The 17687-nt window shown below is 45.1% G+C and overlaps 1 protein-coding gene across 1 annotated transcript in view; it reads right to left on the bottom strand.

Annotated features, from left to right (window-relative positions):
• LPIN1 (lipin 1) overlaps positions 1-17687 on the bottom strand; it is a 311768-nt gene that overhangs the window by 270405 nt on the left and 23676 nt on the right. The window contains exon 2 of the mRNA XM_069235949.1: positions 13400-13456. Within this exon, the coding sequence (XP_069092050.1) occupies positions 13400-13450 (51 nt within the window). The 5' untranslated portion in view covers positions 13451-13456. The remainder of the gene's footprint in view (positions 1-13399; positions 13457-17687) is intronic.

Genomic DNA, 17687 nt, shown 5'->3' with positions numbered 1-17687 from the left:
TTTTCTGGTGATCTTGGTAAGCAGGGCCATGTAGATGTTGAAAAGTGTTGGACTCAGTGAAGATCCTTGGGGCACTCCGCAGCAAGTGGCTTTAGGTTCTGACGTGAACGGCAGTGGTCTGACACTCTGTGTTCTTCCGGTGAGGAAGGACCCGATCCAATCCAGGGCTCTGTTGTGTACTCTGTCATGGGAGGGGAGAAGGAGACGGTGTAAAATGAGGCAGAGAGGTCGAGGAGGATGATGGCAGCCGTTCCTCCGCAGTCCAGTATGATGTGTATGTCATCGGTGGCTGCTAAGAGTGCAGTTTCAGTGCTGTGGTTGCTTCTGAATCCAGACTGGGATGGGTCTAGGATACGGTTTGTCTCGAGGAATTCAGTGAGTTGCTGGTTGAAGGCTTTCTCTCTTACACTGGCTGGGAAAGGGAGCAAAGAGATGGGTCTGTAGTTCTTCAGCTCCCTAGGTTCGGCTGTAGGTTTCTTGAGTAGTGGGCTGATATTGGCGTGCTTCCAGTCTGAGGGGAATGTGGCGGTCTCGAAGGAGCGGTTGATGGTTCAGCAGAGCTCCGCTGCTATGGTGGCACTGGCCAGTTTGAGGATGTGATGAGGGCATGGATCCGAGGGTGCTCCCGAATGATTGGAGTTCATCAGTCTTTGGGTGTCCTCTAGGGGGATGGGGGTCCAGGAGCTCAGTAGTTCAGTATCTGGTGAGGTGCTAGGTCCATGGTGGTGAGTGGTGCTGGTGGGATTTGGTTCCTGAAGCCTTCAGAGATGTCCTGAATCTTACCCTGAAAGAAGGTGAGAGGTCATTGTCGAGGTCTTAGGAGGGAGGGATGGAAGAGGTGTCTGTCCCGGGGTTCGTGAACTCTTAGACAATGGTGCGGAGCTCTTTGCTGTTGTTAGCGCTGGTGTTGAGGCATGCTTGAAAGGTGGCTTTTTTGGCAGCTCTGATGTTCTGGTAGTGCGTGGTGACTGCATTTTTGTAGGCTGTGCAGTCTTCGGTTGAAACCTGGCTCCCAACGTGCTGAGAATGAGTCTATTTTCCACCATGGAAAGGCTGCTGGAAAGGCTGTGCAGGGGGACACGGGGGTGGGGCGGGGGCCTGCATGGCACATGCCCATGGCATGCACAGTGCAGGGCCCCCCAGCCTAGCACCCTCGGAATGCGCACTATCTGCTTTGCAGACAGTGCGCATTCCGAGGGTGCTGGTGTGCTACAGTATTGACCTCGGCTCCGAAAACCAATACTGTAGCACTGTACCTGACGGGCTGGCTGGCGGGAATGTCTTAATACGATGTTCCCTCCGGTCAGCCCAGTGGGAACATTGTGATACGGTGGGGTGAGGCAGCCGGGTTGACGCCTTTCTCATCCCCCCGCGTTTGCCGGTGGGCTCGTCCGACCGCCAAACATGTAATGAGCCCTGTTGTGTTTTCGTATTGAGGTTTATGTGGATCTCCTTTGTATCATAAATAAAATAAACTTGAAACTAAATATAAACATACAAGGATAAGCTGGGGTGCTGAAACAAACTCTACAAATTGAGAAAACGACCCTGGTGATGATGTCACCCACAGAAATAACAGAAGTAATATTATTCATAAACAGGATTGGTCACCACACTTATCAAAAAAAAGAATTGTTCAAGAGGTATAGTAATTTTACGGTTTTACAAAAACAGCATTTTTCAAAAAAGAGGGAGGGAAAAAATGTCATGAATGATAACGTACTGCAGAGGAGGACAGTCCTTTCTTTTTATTTGTGGAGACTCCACTGTCATAAAGGTACTAGTAATAAAATACCTTTGAGAATTGTAAACAATTGTAAACATACACAAAAGTGTAAGTTTGCCCTTGCAAATCAGGCACACAATGACTAATATGACAGGTAATAGCCTCCCACTAACTTGAGTAAGCTATGCTTTGACCCTCTGCCCCTCTTTTAAGCAAAACATTTACTACATACAGTTGGCTCACAGAACACCAAGTGAAAAAGGAAGGAAAACACAGTGCAGGGCATAAACAGCTGTACCAGTGCTGGATGGCATAGTTTTCACAGCCATGTCAGATCCTTTGTTGCAAAGAGAAATTGTAAATTGTATGATATAAATCTACTAAAGTCTTTTTATCGTACTATCTCAAGAAAACACCATGCATGAAACAGAACTCAAGCTTCACCCAAGGGGCATAATTTTGGGGCCTTCTCTCTTGAGAGGACACACATACTGACTAGAGAAAACCAAGAGTCATGGCAAGGCATTCAGGCCTGGGAATTGCATCCACAGTTAATAAATTGAACACTCTGAAACAGGAAGAGATGGGAGTTCTCCATTTGGCTAAACTGCATAATTCAAAGAAAATCATTGTATGGTGTCTTGGTTATCTTATGTGTCAACAATTAGGAGCAAGTTGACGTAAATCATTTTGTAGTACGTGCTATAAAGAAAATGAAATACTTTCTCCCTCTCCAAAAAACATTAGTAGTATCTAGAACACTAACATCTTTCAACGACTATGTAAGTAGGGACTTATCTTAGTTTTTTTTAATGTTACCAGTTGCGTACTGAAATGGACAACATTAAACACAGCAGTTTTTTTTTTCTCAGGAAGAGTATAATAGGGCAAAATAGAGATGTAAATTACCATTATGGTACTCTTACTTTGCCCCTGGTGGCTCCTGAGACAGAGGAGACCTTAAAGTCATTTTCCATTTCTTCAACGTTTTGAGGAGTTACTCCTCTTACAATCTCATATCTAGGTTCAGATCACTGCCAGCTTACTGTTTATTGCTGGGGTATTTCTGTACCCTGGCAGGTTATATGACAAAATATCGGAATCAAAAATGTTGAAATGCAAAAATATCAACCAAAGATTATTGAGTACAAAACTATTGTCTTCTTATACTTAGCATGCAAGGGACAAAATATTGCTTACAAACACAAAGTACACTAACATATCATGACGAAATAGGCAAGCATATTGAAATTTAAATATTCTGCAATATATTAACTTTAAAAAATATATGTCCGGTTTAGTTATATTTTGTTTAAATTATATCTAAAAACATATTGAAAAGCATCATAACATTAAACATCAAATTAAAAAAAATTACTTTAATATAATAATAGTAATAATAGTAAAAGTAGTAATAAAACATATGCATTCTGTTAAATATATAAAATAAACATAATATATAAATAATTAAAATGACAAACCATAATAAAATAAAAATACTAATAATAACTAACTGTAATTAAATCATTAAGAATATACTTGAATATATGCATATAAAATAAAATGAAAAAATAATTTCTTGAAACATATGGTTAAAAAAATACATGCTTAAAATACATTAAAATACCTTTTACAATTGGGCGGGCCCAAGCAAGATGGCTGACGGGATGCGCTCCGAGTGAGCTCCTCCGTCCCGGCCAATCCTGCATTGATCCTGGTGTGCTCGGGGGACTTGAGCTCCCCGCCCCCGGTGCCGTGAAGGTACCGGCTCCTGGTTTGCCGGCGTTGCGGGGCTTCCCCTCCCTCCGGATTCCGTACTTGTTGTGGGCCCGTGCTGGGCCTTGAGCCCGGGATGCCTTGCTGGTGAGCTGTCTGGAGGGGTGCGCTTCGGCCCTGTCTGTGGGGCCCAATGGAGACTGCATTGACCGTCCTCCGGTGGGGGACATCTGCTGGGCTTTTTGGCCCCCTGGACCTTGGACGCCCTGTGTGCTGTGGTTCCCTGGTCAGTTGCTCCGGGCTCTCGGGGTTCTGACTCGTGTGCTGCACTGTTGGGGGTGTGGCCCTGGACTGTGTACTGCCACCCTTGGAATAAGGTACTCTGGTTCTGTATAACCTATTGTTGAGTGGCCGGTGAGATGGGGAGGCATCGGCAGTTGGCGGCCTCACAGGGCAACACTATGGAGCAATGTACTACGCCCATCTCAGGCTTGCAGCACCAGACTCATGTGGGGGGCTCTGGAGGGCTTCCGGAGGTGCCCGCCCCAGTGGAGGAGCTCTCTCGCACTGAGCTACTGGCTGCAATACAGGGCTCCGTGTGGTCCTGGAGGGGAAGACCGAGGCTGTGGCTGTGGAAGTGAATCGTCTTCAGACAGACCTTCGCAAGGTCTCTGACAAAGTCAAGGTGGCGGAGGGGTCCATTGTGGACCTACAGGGGGATGTAACCACTCTACTCAAACAGATGGCACAGATCACATCCACGGTCAGGATGTTGGAGGCTAGGCTGGAGGACTCGTAGGGCAGATCCCGTAGGAACAACATGCGCCTCTTGGGGTTTCCGGAGCAGGTGGAGGATTCCTCGACAGAGGGCTTCGTGGAACGGTGGATCACGGATGTGCTGAAGCCTGAGGGTCTGTCCAAAGTGTTTGTGGTGGAGCGAGCGCACTGGGCTTTGGTCGCCCCTCCCAGGCCTGGGGCGTCTCCGAGAGCTATAATTGCGTGCCTCTTCAATTACAAAGACAGGGATAGTATCCTGCGGGCTGCTTGAGAGACTGAGAGGGCTGTCTTTGAAAATAGCAAGATCTCTGTCTACCCGGACTACACGAACAAGGTTCAGACCTCCAGGAAAGGGTTTCTGGAGGTGAAGGCGAAGCTACGTGCCATGAATATCAGATATATGTTGCTATATCCGGCCTGACTAAAGGTGCTATCCGGGGGCAAGTCGCACTTCTTTGATCATCCTGAGGAGGTCTGGAGATGGGTGGAGATATGGAACAAGGCGGGCACAGGACACTCTGTGAGGTCCACTAGGGGGGCTGCTCATACTTCTGGTGTGGATGATCAGGACTGGAGGAAACATGGGAAGCGCCAGACCCAGATTTCTGCTCGGGGAACTTCTGGTGCCGATGGCAGGGTCGAAATTCAACAGGATGGTACCATGGCTTTTGTGGTCCCTGAGATGACGGATGAAAGTACTGATCCAATGGACGTTCGTATGGAATCGGTTTCTGTTGGTACCTGAAACTGTTCTGCTCCTTAGTGGAGCTGTCTAATTGGGAGCCCTGTGTTTGGGCCTGTGTCTGAGGGGTGTGCTCCGGGTGATCTGGGGTTCAGGGGGGGATTGTTCTTGTTTTGCCTATTGCCTTCGACACCATTTCACCTCATATTCTTCTTGCACGTTTATATCAGGCAGGTCTCAGAGAACAAGCCCTTAATCTCCTGGAATCCTTTTTAACCAATAGGTGGATGACGGTTAGTTGTGGAGATTTCAGATCTCCTGCCTACCTTCTGCCCTGCGGCATGCCGCAGGGCTCTTCAGTCAGTCCCACCTTATTTAATGTGTATGTCGCCCCTTTGGCCGAGATAATACGTTGCTTTGGCTTTATCCTGACTTCTTATGCAGATGATACGCAAATGATCATCCCACTCAACAAGAATGGGGTGGAAGGGGCTGCCCATTTCAGCAATTGCATGCAAGCATTTAACAACTGGATGAATTGTAACTGGCTGAAATTGAACTGCGATAAAACTGAGATCCTCTGTTTTGGAAATGGTAGGGAGCAGTAGAACCCTCGGTGGTGGCCCAAAGACTGCGGGACCTTTCCTGATCCTGTTACCACCACGAGAAATTTAGGAATTCTTTTTGATGATTACCTATCCTTCAAAAAACAGGTTAACCATATGGTAAAATCCTGCATGTGGATTTTGAAAAAGCTAAAAAAAGTTTTTCCATTTCTTCAAAGACAATGGAAAATCACAGTCATTCTAGCTCTTGTTATGTCTAAACTTGACTACTGTAACATGTTATTACTTGACCTGGATAAAGGATCCCTGAATAAACTTCAGTTGATACAAAACACTGCCGCCAGATTGATCCTGAATCTTCCACGATCGGCATCTGTTAGAGATAGCCTCAAATATCTACATTGGCTCCCGGTGGCCCAGCGGATTATTTTCAAAACTCTTTGTATGACCCACAAAGCCGCCCATGGGATCGGCTCTAAATATTTGACCTCCAAACTGTACTGGTACAGACCAAAGAGGTATTTACGGTCAGATGGAACCTACAACATACAGATTCCCCGTACCTTTAAGGCTAAATGGGGTGATAAAGCCTTTACAGTAGCCGCTGCAAAGTGTTGGAACTCGCTCCCTCTGGAATTAAGAAAGGAGCACAATTACTTAACTTTCAGAAAATTGGTTAAGACGTGGCTTTTTCCACGCAAGGCATTGATCTGGCCTACCCTTCTCTCTTTTCAGTGTGTGCACGCATTCACCTTAGTTAGCGCTTCGATGCCCTCGGGCCGGAATGCGCTCTATAAATACTATATACATACATACATACATACATATACATACATAACTGATATGATCCCTGGGCACATTGATTTTTGGTAACGGGGGTGGTCACTTCAACGATGGTGGTAGGGTGTGGGTTGTTGGGGATTAGGCTGTTGTCCTGGCAGCACTCATACACATGGATCTACAGTATGTTTTGAGGTTGCTGTTTTACTGTTTATCCGGAGTGGGTTCTGGGGGTTGGGGTTTATTAGTTAGAGCTTTTGTGCACATGGTTGTGGGTCGTATCAGCAGTGCGTGGATGAGTGTGGGACATGTTGTGTGGACTTACACTGCTTTCTCTACTCTGGAGGGAGGAGGAGGGAGAGGAGAAGTACAAGGGACAGAATGTTTGCACCATATACATGGGAAGACAACTTAACATACTGACATGGAATGTCAGGGGGCTGAAAACATATACTATGCGTTACAGGGTACACTCTTTCCTAAGGCGGCACAAGATTCATATTGTCTGTCTCCAGGAGACGCATTTGATGGAGGAGGAATCGCAGAAATTGGCCAAGAATTGGCTGGGGCAGGTGTTCTCCTCGTCCTACTCATCCAACACCAGGGGTGTGATGGTCTGGGTAGCGCTGGGTGTCCCATTTGTGCATACTTACAGTGAAGCAGATGTGGATGGAAGATATATACTTGTGCAGGGCGTGTTGGATGGGTTGCCTTTTACTGTTCTCAATACCTATGCCCCTAATGTGGATGACCAAACGTTCTTTGATAATATTCCTGAGATCCTGGGGTAGGGTGTTGGGGACCTTAAAATGGGCGAGAGATTATAATTGTATTTTGGATGGGGAGAGGGATCATTATCCTGCTAAATTAGGTACTAAGCCTTTGATGGTGAGGTCTCTCACGGAGGTCATGCATAATTTGGGGCTTTGGGATGGATGGCGGGAACTACACCCTGCGAGGAGGGAATACACTTGTCACTCTAAGATGCATAATACATACAGTCGCCTGGACCGTTTCCTCTTGGGTGGTCTCACTCGCTCACAGGTGGGTGACGTTAGGCATCTAGGGAGGTTTTTATCCGATCATGCACCAGTATTGCTGCAAATGCAGTGGGGATCTGATGTGGAGGTTAGACGCAGTTAGCGCATGCCTATGAATTTTCTGATGGACGCTTGCTGTCGTGAGAAAATAGCTGTGGCTCTTGAAGACTATATGGATCACAATTGGGGGGTGACGGACTCCCGGGGAGTGGAGTGGGAGGCCCTGAAGGCTGTGTTGAGAGGGGTCCGCATAAGTACGGTCTGTGGTGTACGCAAGCAGATGGAGCAGGAGCTTTCCAGTGCTGAGAAGGAGCTGGAGGAAATGCAACATCATGTAGAATTAACTGGGGAGATAGTTCCGAAACAGCTCAGCTTGTATAAGAAGGTTAGTAGCTGCTGGGAGACATTAAATAGAGTCACACTCAGGTCATATAGACAGCGCCTTCATAGGAAGGGTGATAAATCTGGCAAATTACATGCGTGGATCCTTAAGCGGGAGGTTGAATCTCATCCCATTTTGCGCCGGGGATCTGGTACCAGATTCTGAGTTAGAAGGGTTTCTGCGCCGGATGTGTCTGCCGCGACTGGCTTTGGAGCATAGAGAGAGTCTAGATGCCGAGATAACGGTGGAGGAAGTGATGACGGCTGTGAAGGCGCTCTCGAAGGCTAAATCTCCGGGTGGGGATTGCTTTCCAATTGAGCTGTACCAAACGTTTTCCTCTCAGTTGAGAGAGAAGTTGTTGGAAGTGTGTGAAGAGGCCCGGGTGCGGGGTGTGCTTCCTGAATCCATGCGTCAGGGCATCGTCTGTTCAATGCTTAAGCCTGGCGGGTACCCTTGTGACCCATCTTCTTATCGCCCGCTTACCATGCTGAGTAGCTATATAACAATTCTATGCAAAATACTGGCTACTCGGCTACGTGGGGTGATTCAGGGATTGGTGCAAGAAGATCAATGTGGTTTCATACCTGGCCGTAGCACAACTCATAATTTACGTCGCTTAACACATGTCCTGCATGAAACTATGGGTGTTGGGGAAGACCTAGCGCTGGTGTCGCTGGAACTTGAGAAGGCATTTGACACTGCTGAGTGGGGCTATTTACTGGCTGTGTTGCGTGGAATGGGATTTGGGCCACATTTTTGCTCTTGGGTCCATTTGCTGTATAATGCACCTACTGCGCATGTCCGGGTGGGCGGGGAGCTCTCGGACTCCTGGGTGATCGGGAGGGGTACCAGGCAGGGCTATCCTCTCTCCCCACTCCTTTTTGCCTTGGCGGTGGAGCCGCTTGCAGTTTGGCTGCATGGGGAACTGGCGCTTTGGGATGTGCATGTGGGGCGGGTCACTCACATTCTCTCGCTGTATGCTGATGACACGTTGTTATATCTTCAGGAGCCTGGAGTTTCGGTGCCTCTCTTGGTGCGATTACTGGAAGAGTTTGGGATTATGTCTGGGCTTCGGGTTAGTAGGAGAAAGTCGCTTCTATTCCCCCTGGGGTCTTTGATTCGTGCTCTGTTGGAGGATTTGCCAGTGGTGGGGCTTAGGTGGGAGATCGAAAGTTTTAGATACCTGGGCATCTGGGTCACTCATACGGTGGAGGCGCATTTGAAGCACAATGTTGAGCGGGTTGTGACCGGGCTGGAGCGTTCGGTCTCGTTTTGGAATAGGCAGCCTCTCTTGGTTATGGGGAGGGTGGTGGTGGCCAAGATGGGGTTTCTGCCGCGGTGCCTCTATCTTGTGCAGAACTCTTTGTTTCCGTTGGCGGCTCCACTATTCAGACGGCTGGATAGCTTGTTGATCTCATTGGTCTGGGCCGGGCGTCGTAGTAAAGTGGCCCTGTCCACACTGCAGAGGGAGATGGTGGACGAAGGGTTGGCTGCTCTGAATATCAGGTACTATTATTATGCAGCCCACCTGCACCATGCTGCAAAGTGGATGTCTCCATTTGATAACTAGGAGAAACGACTCTTGTCGGGTACACTGGGAGGAGTGGAATTGGTGCATGCCTTGATGTCGGAGGCTTCTGTCTCGTACCTGGTTAAGACTACTGCATGGATTTGGGAGCAAGCAGTCAAGAAGGTAATTCCCTGTGCTATGTTTGACAGGGAGTTGAAGGTCTGGGATTTAGCCCCTTTCAGGAACATGGGTCCTGTAATGTCCAAGGAGCCTTGGAGAATGAGAGGTTGCTTATTAGCATGTGATTTATACCCCAATGGGGAGTTTATCTCCTTTTAGGGGGCGCAAGATACGTTTGGACTGCGCCCTGGGCAGTTTCTGCAGTATGCCAAGCTGGAGAGTGTGGCTCGAGAGATTTGGTCTGGATTTCAATAGCTCCTGCTGTATCTCAGGTGTTGAACGGATTGATAAACTAGGGGGAGGAGGCTCACTTGATTACCAGGTTTTATAAAGCGCTCAGGGGGGATCAACCAGGGTTGGAGTGTGTGGCGCATAAGGCATGGGATCGAGAACTGGAGGACCCTCTGGAGGATGCGGAATGGGATATGGCTCTGTCGTTGGTGCACACGGTCTCCTGCAATAACAGATTCAAGCTCTTGCACTTTAATTTTGTTCACCGTGTGTATCTCACGCCTGCCCGCCTCAACAAGATTGACCAGACAAAGGTGGTTGGGTGTCCTAGAGGTGGGCAGATGGGAGTGTCCTTTCTACACATGGCTTGGTACTGTAGTGAGGTGCTACACTTCTGGTGGGAGGTGGTCTGGATAATGGATAGGGTCACGGGATTGGGGCTCGATGCGACTCCACTGTCCTGTCTTTTAGGTGTGATGCGTAGATCCAAAGGCAAGCCTATCCTACATAGACTCACACAGCTTGCATTGGTGCTGCCTAGATGCAGAGTGGCTATCAGCTGGATAAGTGTTCGGTGTCCTACTATTCCTCTCTGGACCCGCGATGTACTGGAGTGGGGTGCTGCTGAAGAGCAGAATATGAGAATGACACGCAGGGAGGAGGGTGCCCTAAGAGATATAGGCGGTCATTCCTACTTTGGCGGGAACCGCCAGAAGACCGTACCGCAGTCAAAAGACCGCGGCGGTCATTCTGACTTTCCCGCTGGGCTGGCGGGCGACCGCCAAAAGGCCGCCCGCCCGCCCAGCGGGAAAGCACCAGCAACGAGGAAGCCGGCTCCGAATGGAGCCGGCAGAGTTGCTGGTGTGCGACGGGTGCAGTTGCACCCGTCGCGATTTTCAGTGTCTGCCAAGCAGACACTGAAAATCAATGTGGGGCCCTGTTAGGGGGCCCCACGACACCCGTTCCCGCCAGCTTGGTTCTGGCGGTGAAAACCGCCAGAACCAGGCTGGCGGGAAGGGGGTCGGAATCCCCATGGCGGCGCTGCTTGCAGCGCCGCCGTGGAGGATTCACAGGGGCAGCGGGAAGCCGGCGGGAAACCGCCGGCTTCCCTTTTCTGACCGCGGCTTTACCGTCGCGGTCAGAATAGCCCCAGAAGCACCGCCAGCCTGTTGGCGGTGCTTCCTCCGTCCCCTACCCTGGCGGTCTCGGGTTGGGGGACATTACTAGAGCGCTTCTTGGGTTCAGAGGAGTCCAGTTCTGATTGTAGCACTGAGAATGATGGTTGAAGCGTGGGTTGATGTGTGAGTCGGAAGGTGGGACAACCAACTGTGGATTATTATGCTGTTGTTTCTATGGTATTATGAGGAATTGGTTACACGGTGAATCCTTTGCAAGGGGGTTGGGAGGTATCCAATTTTGTGTTGCTTGGCTTTGATCAGGGTGTTGTTGTATATTTCATGCCTCTTCTCCGACTCTGGGGTGGTGTTTACTCTCTGATGTTTCGCACTGGTTTGCACTGCACTGTGTTTTTTCGACTCATTTGTTGTTCTTTATAACAAAATTTAATAAAACAAAATTTTTAAAAATGACCTTTTACAATTAAATCACAAAAAAACAAAAATAAAAATATCTCATAAATAATTACAATTTTTAATGTTCCCAATGCAACAGCAGTGACAGTAGAGTCAGAGGGTCCACCCTGGAAAGCCTGCCTAACAGAAAGGAAGGAGTCATCTTTACTATCCCCACTCCAAAGTAAGTACCAGTAAGGAAAGAGCTGGACTCTAGAAGGCTCAAATTTGCTATTTCCATTCCAATATAAGCAGGGAAATTGTTGAATACTGACAAATGTTTACACTCAAAACTATTAACATAAAATAAACATTTAAAGTTAAAATTAAATTAAAAGAATATTTACTAATAAAAAAAACATTGAACATTATATAAATATTTTAAATAGATCCCAACACACTACCCCAAATATTCAACACCCACAAAAAGAAAAGAAAATATTTGAAATAAATTAACACTACACATTCATTTAGTTTATAATACTAAAACATAAAAAAACACATTACAATCAATTAATATACACAAAACTAAAATCAATTCATTTGAGAAAATGAATTTTCAAGTCAATCAATTGAAAATGGCAACTAAGTACCACTTTGATTATAATTACCTACTATATATATATAATGCACAGTTAAAATAATGTACATAATTACTTATCAAATTAAGAAACTAAAAATATAAAAATATTTGTAATATTTGAAAATTAAATATTCAAAAACATCCTAATCTATACCCGATAAACACAGCAACCTGATAATAAATAAATTCTAATAAAATTGAAATAATTAAATGTATTACTAAATCAAAACAAATAAACTATACAAAAAATGACACATCAAACTAATAATAACTTAAGAAAGAAAAACTTATAAAACACAACAAAATAATGTTAAAAAATTATAAAGTTCTTGAAAAACAATATTCTTACCTTCTATATTATGTCCCATGATATTGTTTTGTTGACACAATATTTGTGTCACAATATTTTTAAAACAATATTTTAATGGGAACACCCGTAGTGAAGATGCCTACTGCCCAATCCCTGACAATGCGATTCCTTTTTCTGTTTTGCTATCTATGAACGTTTTTAGAAGAATGACTGCAACCACATTTGGTGCATCTGTCTATAGAGTCACCCAATATGATCATAAGTATCTCTTTAGTTCAATTTTCAGTCTTTCTCCAATTAATCTTATGGTAATTAAACTATATATACCGAGCATTCTGAGGCCAACTCCTACCATATCAACAACCCAAGTTACACTATTGCTCCTTAACAGTTGTGTTCCTTCAAGTTTGTTCACATCCATATTATGGATAGTAGATACGAGAGACTCACCAAGTTAATTTATAGACTAATAGAGCTGAATACCTGCCATACATATTATTTCATTGTAAAAAGAATCGTCCTTTCTCTAACCAGCTACAATTACTGCAAAATACATAGGGCGTTACTTAAAAAGTTTAGCAGATGTGGGTTATTTGTCAAGAAACAGAGAATGCCTCATCTACCAGTCTTCTTGTTACCCTGCCCTATTCAGAGGTGGGAAACCCCAAAGTTTCTGACAACAGAAAAACTCACCTGGGTCAGCCATCATAAACCTCTGACCTGATGGCCAGTCCACCACTGATGCCATTAGGGTCATAGAGACTATCGTCCTGCTCTATTTAGGGATTGGCAACTTTGAATGGCATTCCTGGGCAGGGAAATGAATTAATGGTCCCAGCGGGCAGGGAGCAATTCACCTTTTGTTTTTAGAAAAACAAAAGTTTTCCAAGCAAGCATGATAAACATGGCAACCATGGTATCTGCTCAGCAAAGTTAGTTGCCCTCAGTGCAACTGCCAGACCAGAGGTTGCACAGAGATCTCTAAACTAGGTGGGCAGGCCTCCTCACGGTATAGGAGGCAATTCCCTCCACTGATCTGGCAGACCAGCAGGCTCTGTGCCCACATTTAAATGATTCCCATAATTTCCAGAAGGAGAACACTCTCCCCTCAACCATCTCCACACTATAATCGGTCCTACAATCATTCCCAGAGGTCAATTCCAGCTCCACCAGGTAAGCACACCATAAAGATAAGTACCCCCAGAGATCAGTTTCAGTTGCATCAGTAACGCACACCTTATAAGTAAATCTAAGATAGCATGACACCAAGGCAGCAAGGACTTAAAGAGCAAAAACATAAACTGTATCCAGAATATGAAAGACGTGTAGCAAGCATTGCACTCACATTGAGGTTAAATGTCCATATGTTTCGGATCCAACCATGATTCCTCACCATTGGAATCTAGGAGTCAAAGGAAATTGTGAAAATAAAAGGTCTTTCCCAATCAGAAAGAACTGCTTCAACTGGAACTCTACATTCAATTCTAAGATCCCATTACACATGCAGTTGTACTAGATTTAATGTATGGTTGGGTCTATTTTGCTGGTTGCCTAATAAGGCACGTTAAAAAGAGGTTTTGCTGAAACTATAGCCAGAGATTTTTACATACGATTTTGTAGCACATTTCGTACTTGTGTGATAGGAATAAGAGCTAATTTTATAAATATAAAAGATTAGAGTGATATGGCAACAAACTCAATTTGTTTGCTTTCTATTACAAAAGCACAACAATAATTGCACAAAATAATTTTATTTTCCCTGGAGAAGATCATTATATAATATATTCCTCTGGCAAGGCCCTTTTGACCCACTCTGCTAATAAGTATACTAATCAGCTACTACTTTTCAAACATTACACTTGGAAAATCGAAAACGATATGCTGATTCTCCATATTATTAGAAGTAAGCACGAGCACTTCAAATATTGGACAAATATATTAACCAGAACCATTTACAGTTGCTATCCTGAAATACTCTGATGTGGACACAGAAAACAGGATAGAATAACAAGCATTGGCAAAGTCAATAGGTCTGGCTTTCTTTGGGTAAGGGGTGCAAGCACAGACATGCTTAAATGATGTGGGGGACTGGTGTTAAAAGTGGTGTTGGTAAGTGTAGTGGTAGTGTTGGCAATGGTAATGGTGGTGGTGATGGCTATTGTGGTAATGGTGATAATAGTAGTCGTGGTAGAAATGGCAGTGGTGATAATGGTAATAAAGGTTGTTATATTCTGAGTAGACTGGCATGGCTCCTGCTACAGCTGTGGTGGGACTGTTGGGGTGGAGAGTTGGGATTGGAAGGCTGGTGAGCTGAGGGACCACTTGGAGCTGGCAGAGTCTGCCAGGAATCGTGTCTTCTCACTTAAATAAAGTTGACTTCTATTACACCAGTTTGTGTTGTCATTATGTCACCACTGTAAAAGAGGTGTAGAGGTAATAGTGCTGGTAAAAGTAGTAATGGTGGTGGGAAAGGTAACAAGGGTAACGGTGCACACTTGAGTCCTGACAAAAACATTTAAAAAGCATACAGAATTAAAGAAAACACAAAAAGTGATTGCTTTCTATATAAACTAAGACCCAGATTTAAGAGGGGCTAGCGCCAGTCCAACGCCACATTAGTGTAATTTTTTACGCTAATGTGGCGTTGGAAGGCCAAAAATGCTGCGCCATATTTACAAAGTGGCACAATGCAACATTGTGACCCCTTGCACCACATTATGCCTGCGCCAGGAAGAATGTATGCAAGGGGGCATTCCGAAGATACGGGGGATGAAAAAATGGCACAAAGAAATATAAGATTTCTTTGCGTCATTTTTATCGCCATTTTTCACACCTGCTAAGAGCAGACATTAAAGGGAGGCTCTCATTGTTTTGCAGGGATTTGACGCTAATCCTGCAAAGTGCCGGTCTATGGTCAACAGTTATGGCGCTAGTACCCCTGACTACCGCCATGGTGCGCCGTATTTTAAATACAGCGCACACATGGTGGCATTAGGAGGCAATTTATCATAAATCTGCCCCTAAATCTGTTATAATTTGCTATAATTTTCTGATGTGAAATAGTCTCTCCTGCTTGCAATATAAGCACTCAAGAGATGGAATTTTACACAAAACAGCCAATAGCATGATGTGAGAGTGTAATACTGCTCTGGGGGAGGCAAAGCAAGCTCCATGTATATTTTAAAGAATTTATCATACTGTGTCAAAAGGACAGCCACAGTGTCAAGCCAGACCTAAAAATTAACAGCCATTCATCCCATGCCCTATATTGAAAAAGCAGTCCTTTTTTAGGTTGAGCATAGCAGCGCGCTGCTTTTCCGACGTGTTGGTATATATCTGGACCGCACGTCCATCAGTATCACTAGTTCATGGGCTTGCCTATCAAAAATCCTTTGCTTTCATTGGTAACTGCTTGACGTTTGTCCCTCCTTAGGGCGGTTTTGTTACCGCATTGGCCGTCGTCTCTGTTACATGGATAATTGCACTTTTGGCGATAACTTTGACTGCAAGCAAACTTCTTTTTCCTTTTGTCTCTCTCTTCGTGCTCACTGCAGTGCTTTGAATCAAGTTACTTATGTCAACTGTTTTCCTTTTTATTTTCAGTTTGTGTGGCAAGAAAAGTCCAGTTAGGAATCTACAACCCTAATAGCTCCACCTGGAGCAAACGCAAGACACATTGCATTGCAAATGCTTGTTTGCCTTCCTGTGCTTTTCCACTTTTTTTCTGATTTACCTTTGATAAATAAAAAAGGGTCACTGGTCTACCATCGCCAGCCTTCTCTTCTGCAGTGGTCGAGCTGTCCTTCATTGTCACCTGTTGGACTGGCTCTCGCTCTCACGCCAGTAGTTGTGAAAATGGACGGTCTCCTTGTCACTAAAGCACCTGATAACCAAGTCTCGAAAAAGAGGTGCAAAGCACTATAGCACACTGTATCTTTCTTAGTGAGAGTAGCAAGGGTTCCATCGACATTAATGGGGAAAAAGTCTCCCTGTGCCTTACAAAGGCAGTAAAAGCAATCACTGCAGGGATGCTGTGGGCCCCTCCCTGGGCCCTACTGTCACTGCCGCAGCTGTACTCCTGCCACACACCATTTTCCTGCAAAGGGGGCCTGTATAGAGTCTACAACACCATTCTCATTAAAAAAGCACAGATTTTGTACTCCTGTTATCAACCTATCTAGATGCCACGTAAAAGATGTTACGTAGTTGCGCTGGCGTCTGATTAGAAAAACGAAGACAACGAGATAGCCAGAGCACTCACAGTGCTGAACAACATCCCACAGAGTGGGCGGCGCACCATTATGAGCTAACGTTCACATGGCCGCTGGGAGCCCGGCCAAACACTCGAAGACACTGCATGCTATTCTTCAAGGGGCTTCTCCCAGTCCCTGGACATGGGAACACTTGGACACAGAGCCCTGGCTGTGTTTGGTCTACTGATGTCCCGAGGAGAAACAAAACAAGCTGTAAAAACAAGCTCCCTCCGAGCCAGCGACGCACTTTTTAAACCAAGCACGTTTCCAGAAGGCTAGAGAAGCTCTTAAATGAAAACAACTTGTGATAGGCTAGGTGGTTTCTGAAGAAAGCACAGTCGGGCATAGATTTTGATCGTTCATCTAGGTTCTATAGTGCTTCTAGATCCCACAGTGTAACAGAAAGCGCTGTGAATATGTAACTAGTTATTTTAAAATTGTATTGCACAAAGTGTAAGAAAACCTGAAGCAAAATTATTGATGTTTAAGATAAAACAGGTGCTTTCAAACGATATATTTTAGTAATGCCAATCAGACTGTACCTAGTGTCAACATTTTATAAGTGCCCCTTAAAAGGACACGTTGCAGAACAAAGCAGATAACACCCCTACATCACATCTAAAAAATAATACATCTTTGTCACCATGAAGCTTCAAGTGACTCTATCAATTAAAGCCAACAGTGGCTCCCAAGCAGCCTTTACATTTGGTGTGAGACAAACTAAACTTCAATTGCAGCTGTTTTACAGGGCAGGACTGGGAACCAAAAGCAGCCCTGGCAAATTCTGTCAGATCAGCCCCCACAGAGTATATAGCAAGCAAGCCTGGCCACTACAATGAAACTTGGGGGTAAGTTCTCCATCCCCCAAGAACATTTGGAAAGAAATGGCAAAAATGGTGAATTCTACAACACATTTTTCATTATATATTCTATTGTATTAGTTTTCAAAGCATAGTAAATGATGACCTTACTGTGCACCAAGATACGGCAATCTTGATTAGGCTTCTTCAAGGATTCCCCCACCATCACCCTCTGACGGTGCCTCTCATCTCTTCATAGCCACTCGCTCACATGTATTTCATTTGTTTTATAGAGCCTCTTTTAACAGTGTAGGGTGTTGGAGCACTTTACATCTTACACACACACACATACAGACACAATGAATCATTCGTGTGTAAATCAGTGTACAGAAAATGTTACATAAGACAAAGGGGACTATAGGATGGAAAATTCACACTATACATACTGGTAGGCATTTTGTAAGTGTGCCTGGTCTGGGAAAGCAAAAACTCAGGACTCTGAACGTAAAACAGTGGTTAGGTTTGACCTTAATAGTAACAACTTATTTCTACCCAAACAAACCCTTTTTTAGCACAATTA

The sequence above is a fragment of the Pleurodeles waltl genome, chromosome 5 (genome assembly GCF_031143425.1).
Source record: "Pleurodeles waltl isolate 20211129_DDA chromosome 5, aPleWal1.hap1.20221129, whole genome shotgun sequence".
NCBI lineage: Eukaryota > Metazoa > Chordata > Amphibia > Caudata > Salamandridae > Pleurodeles > Pleurodeles waltl.
This window is presented reverse-complemented; position numbering and strand designations above follow the sequence as displayed.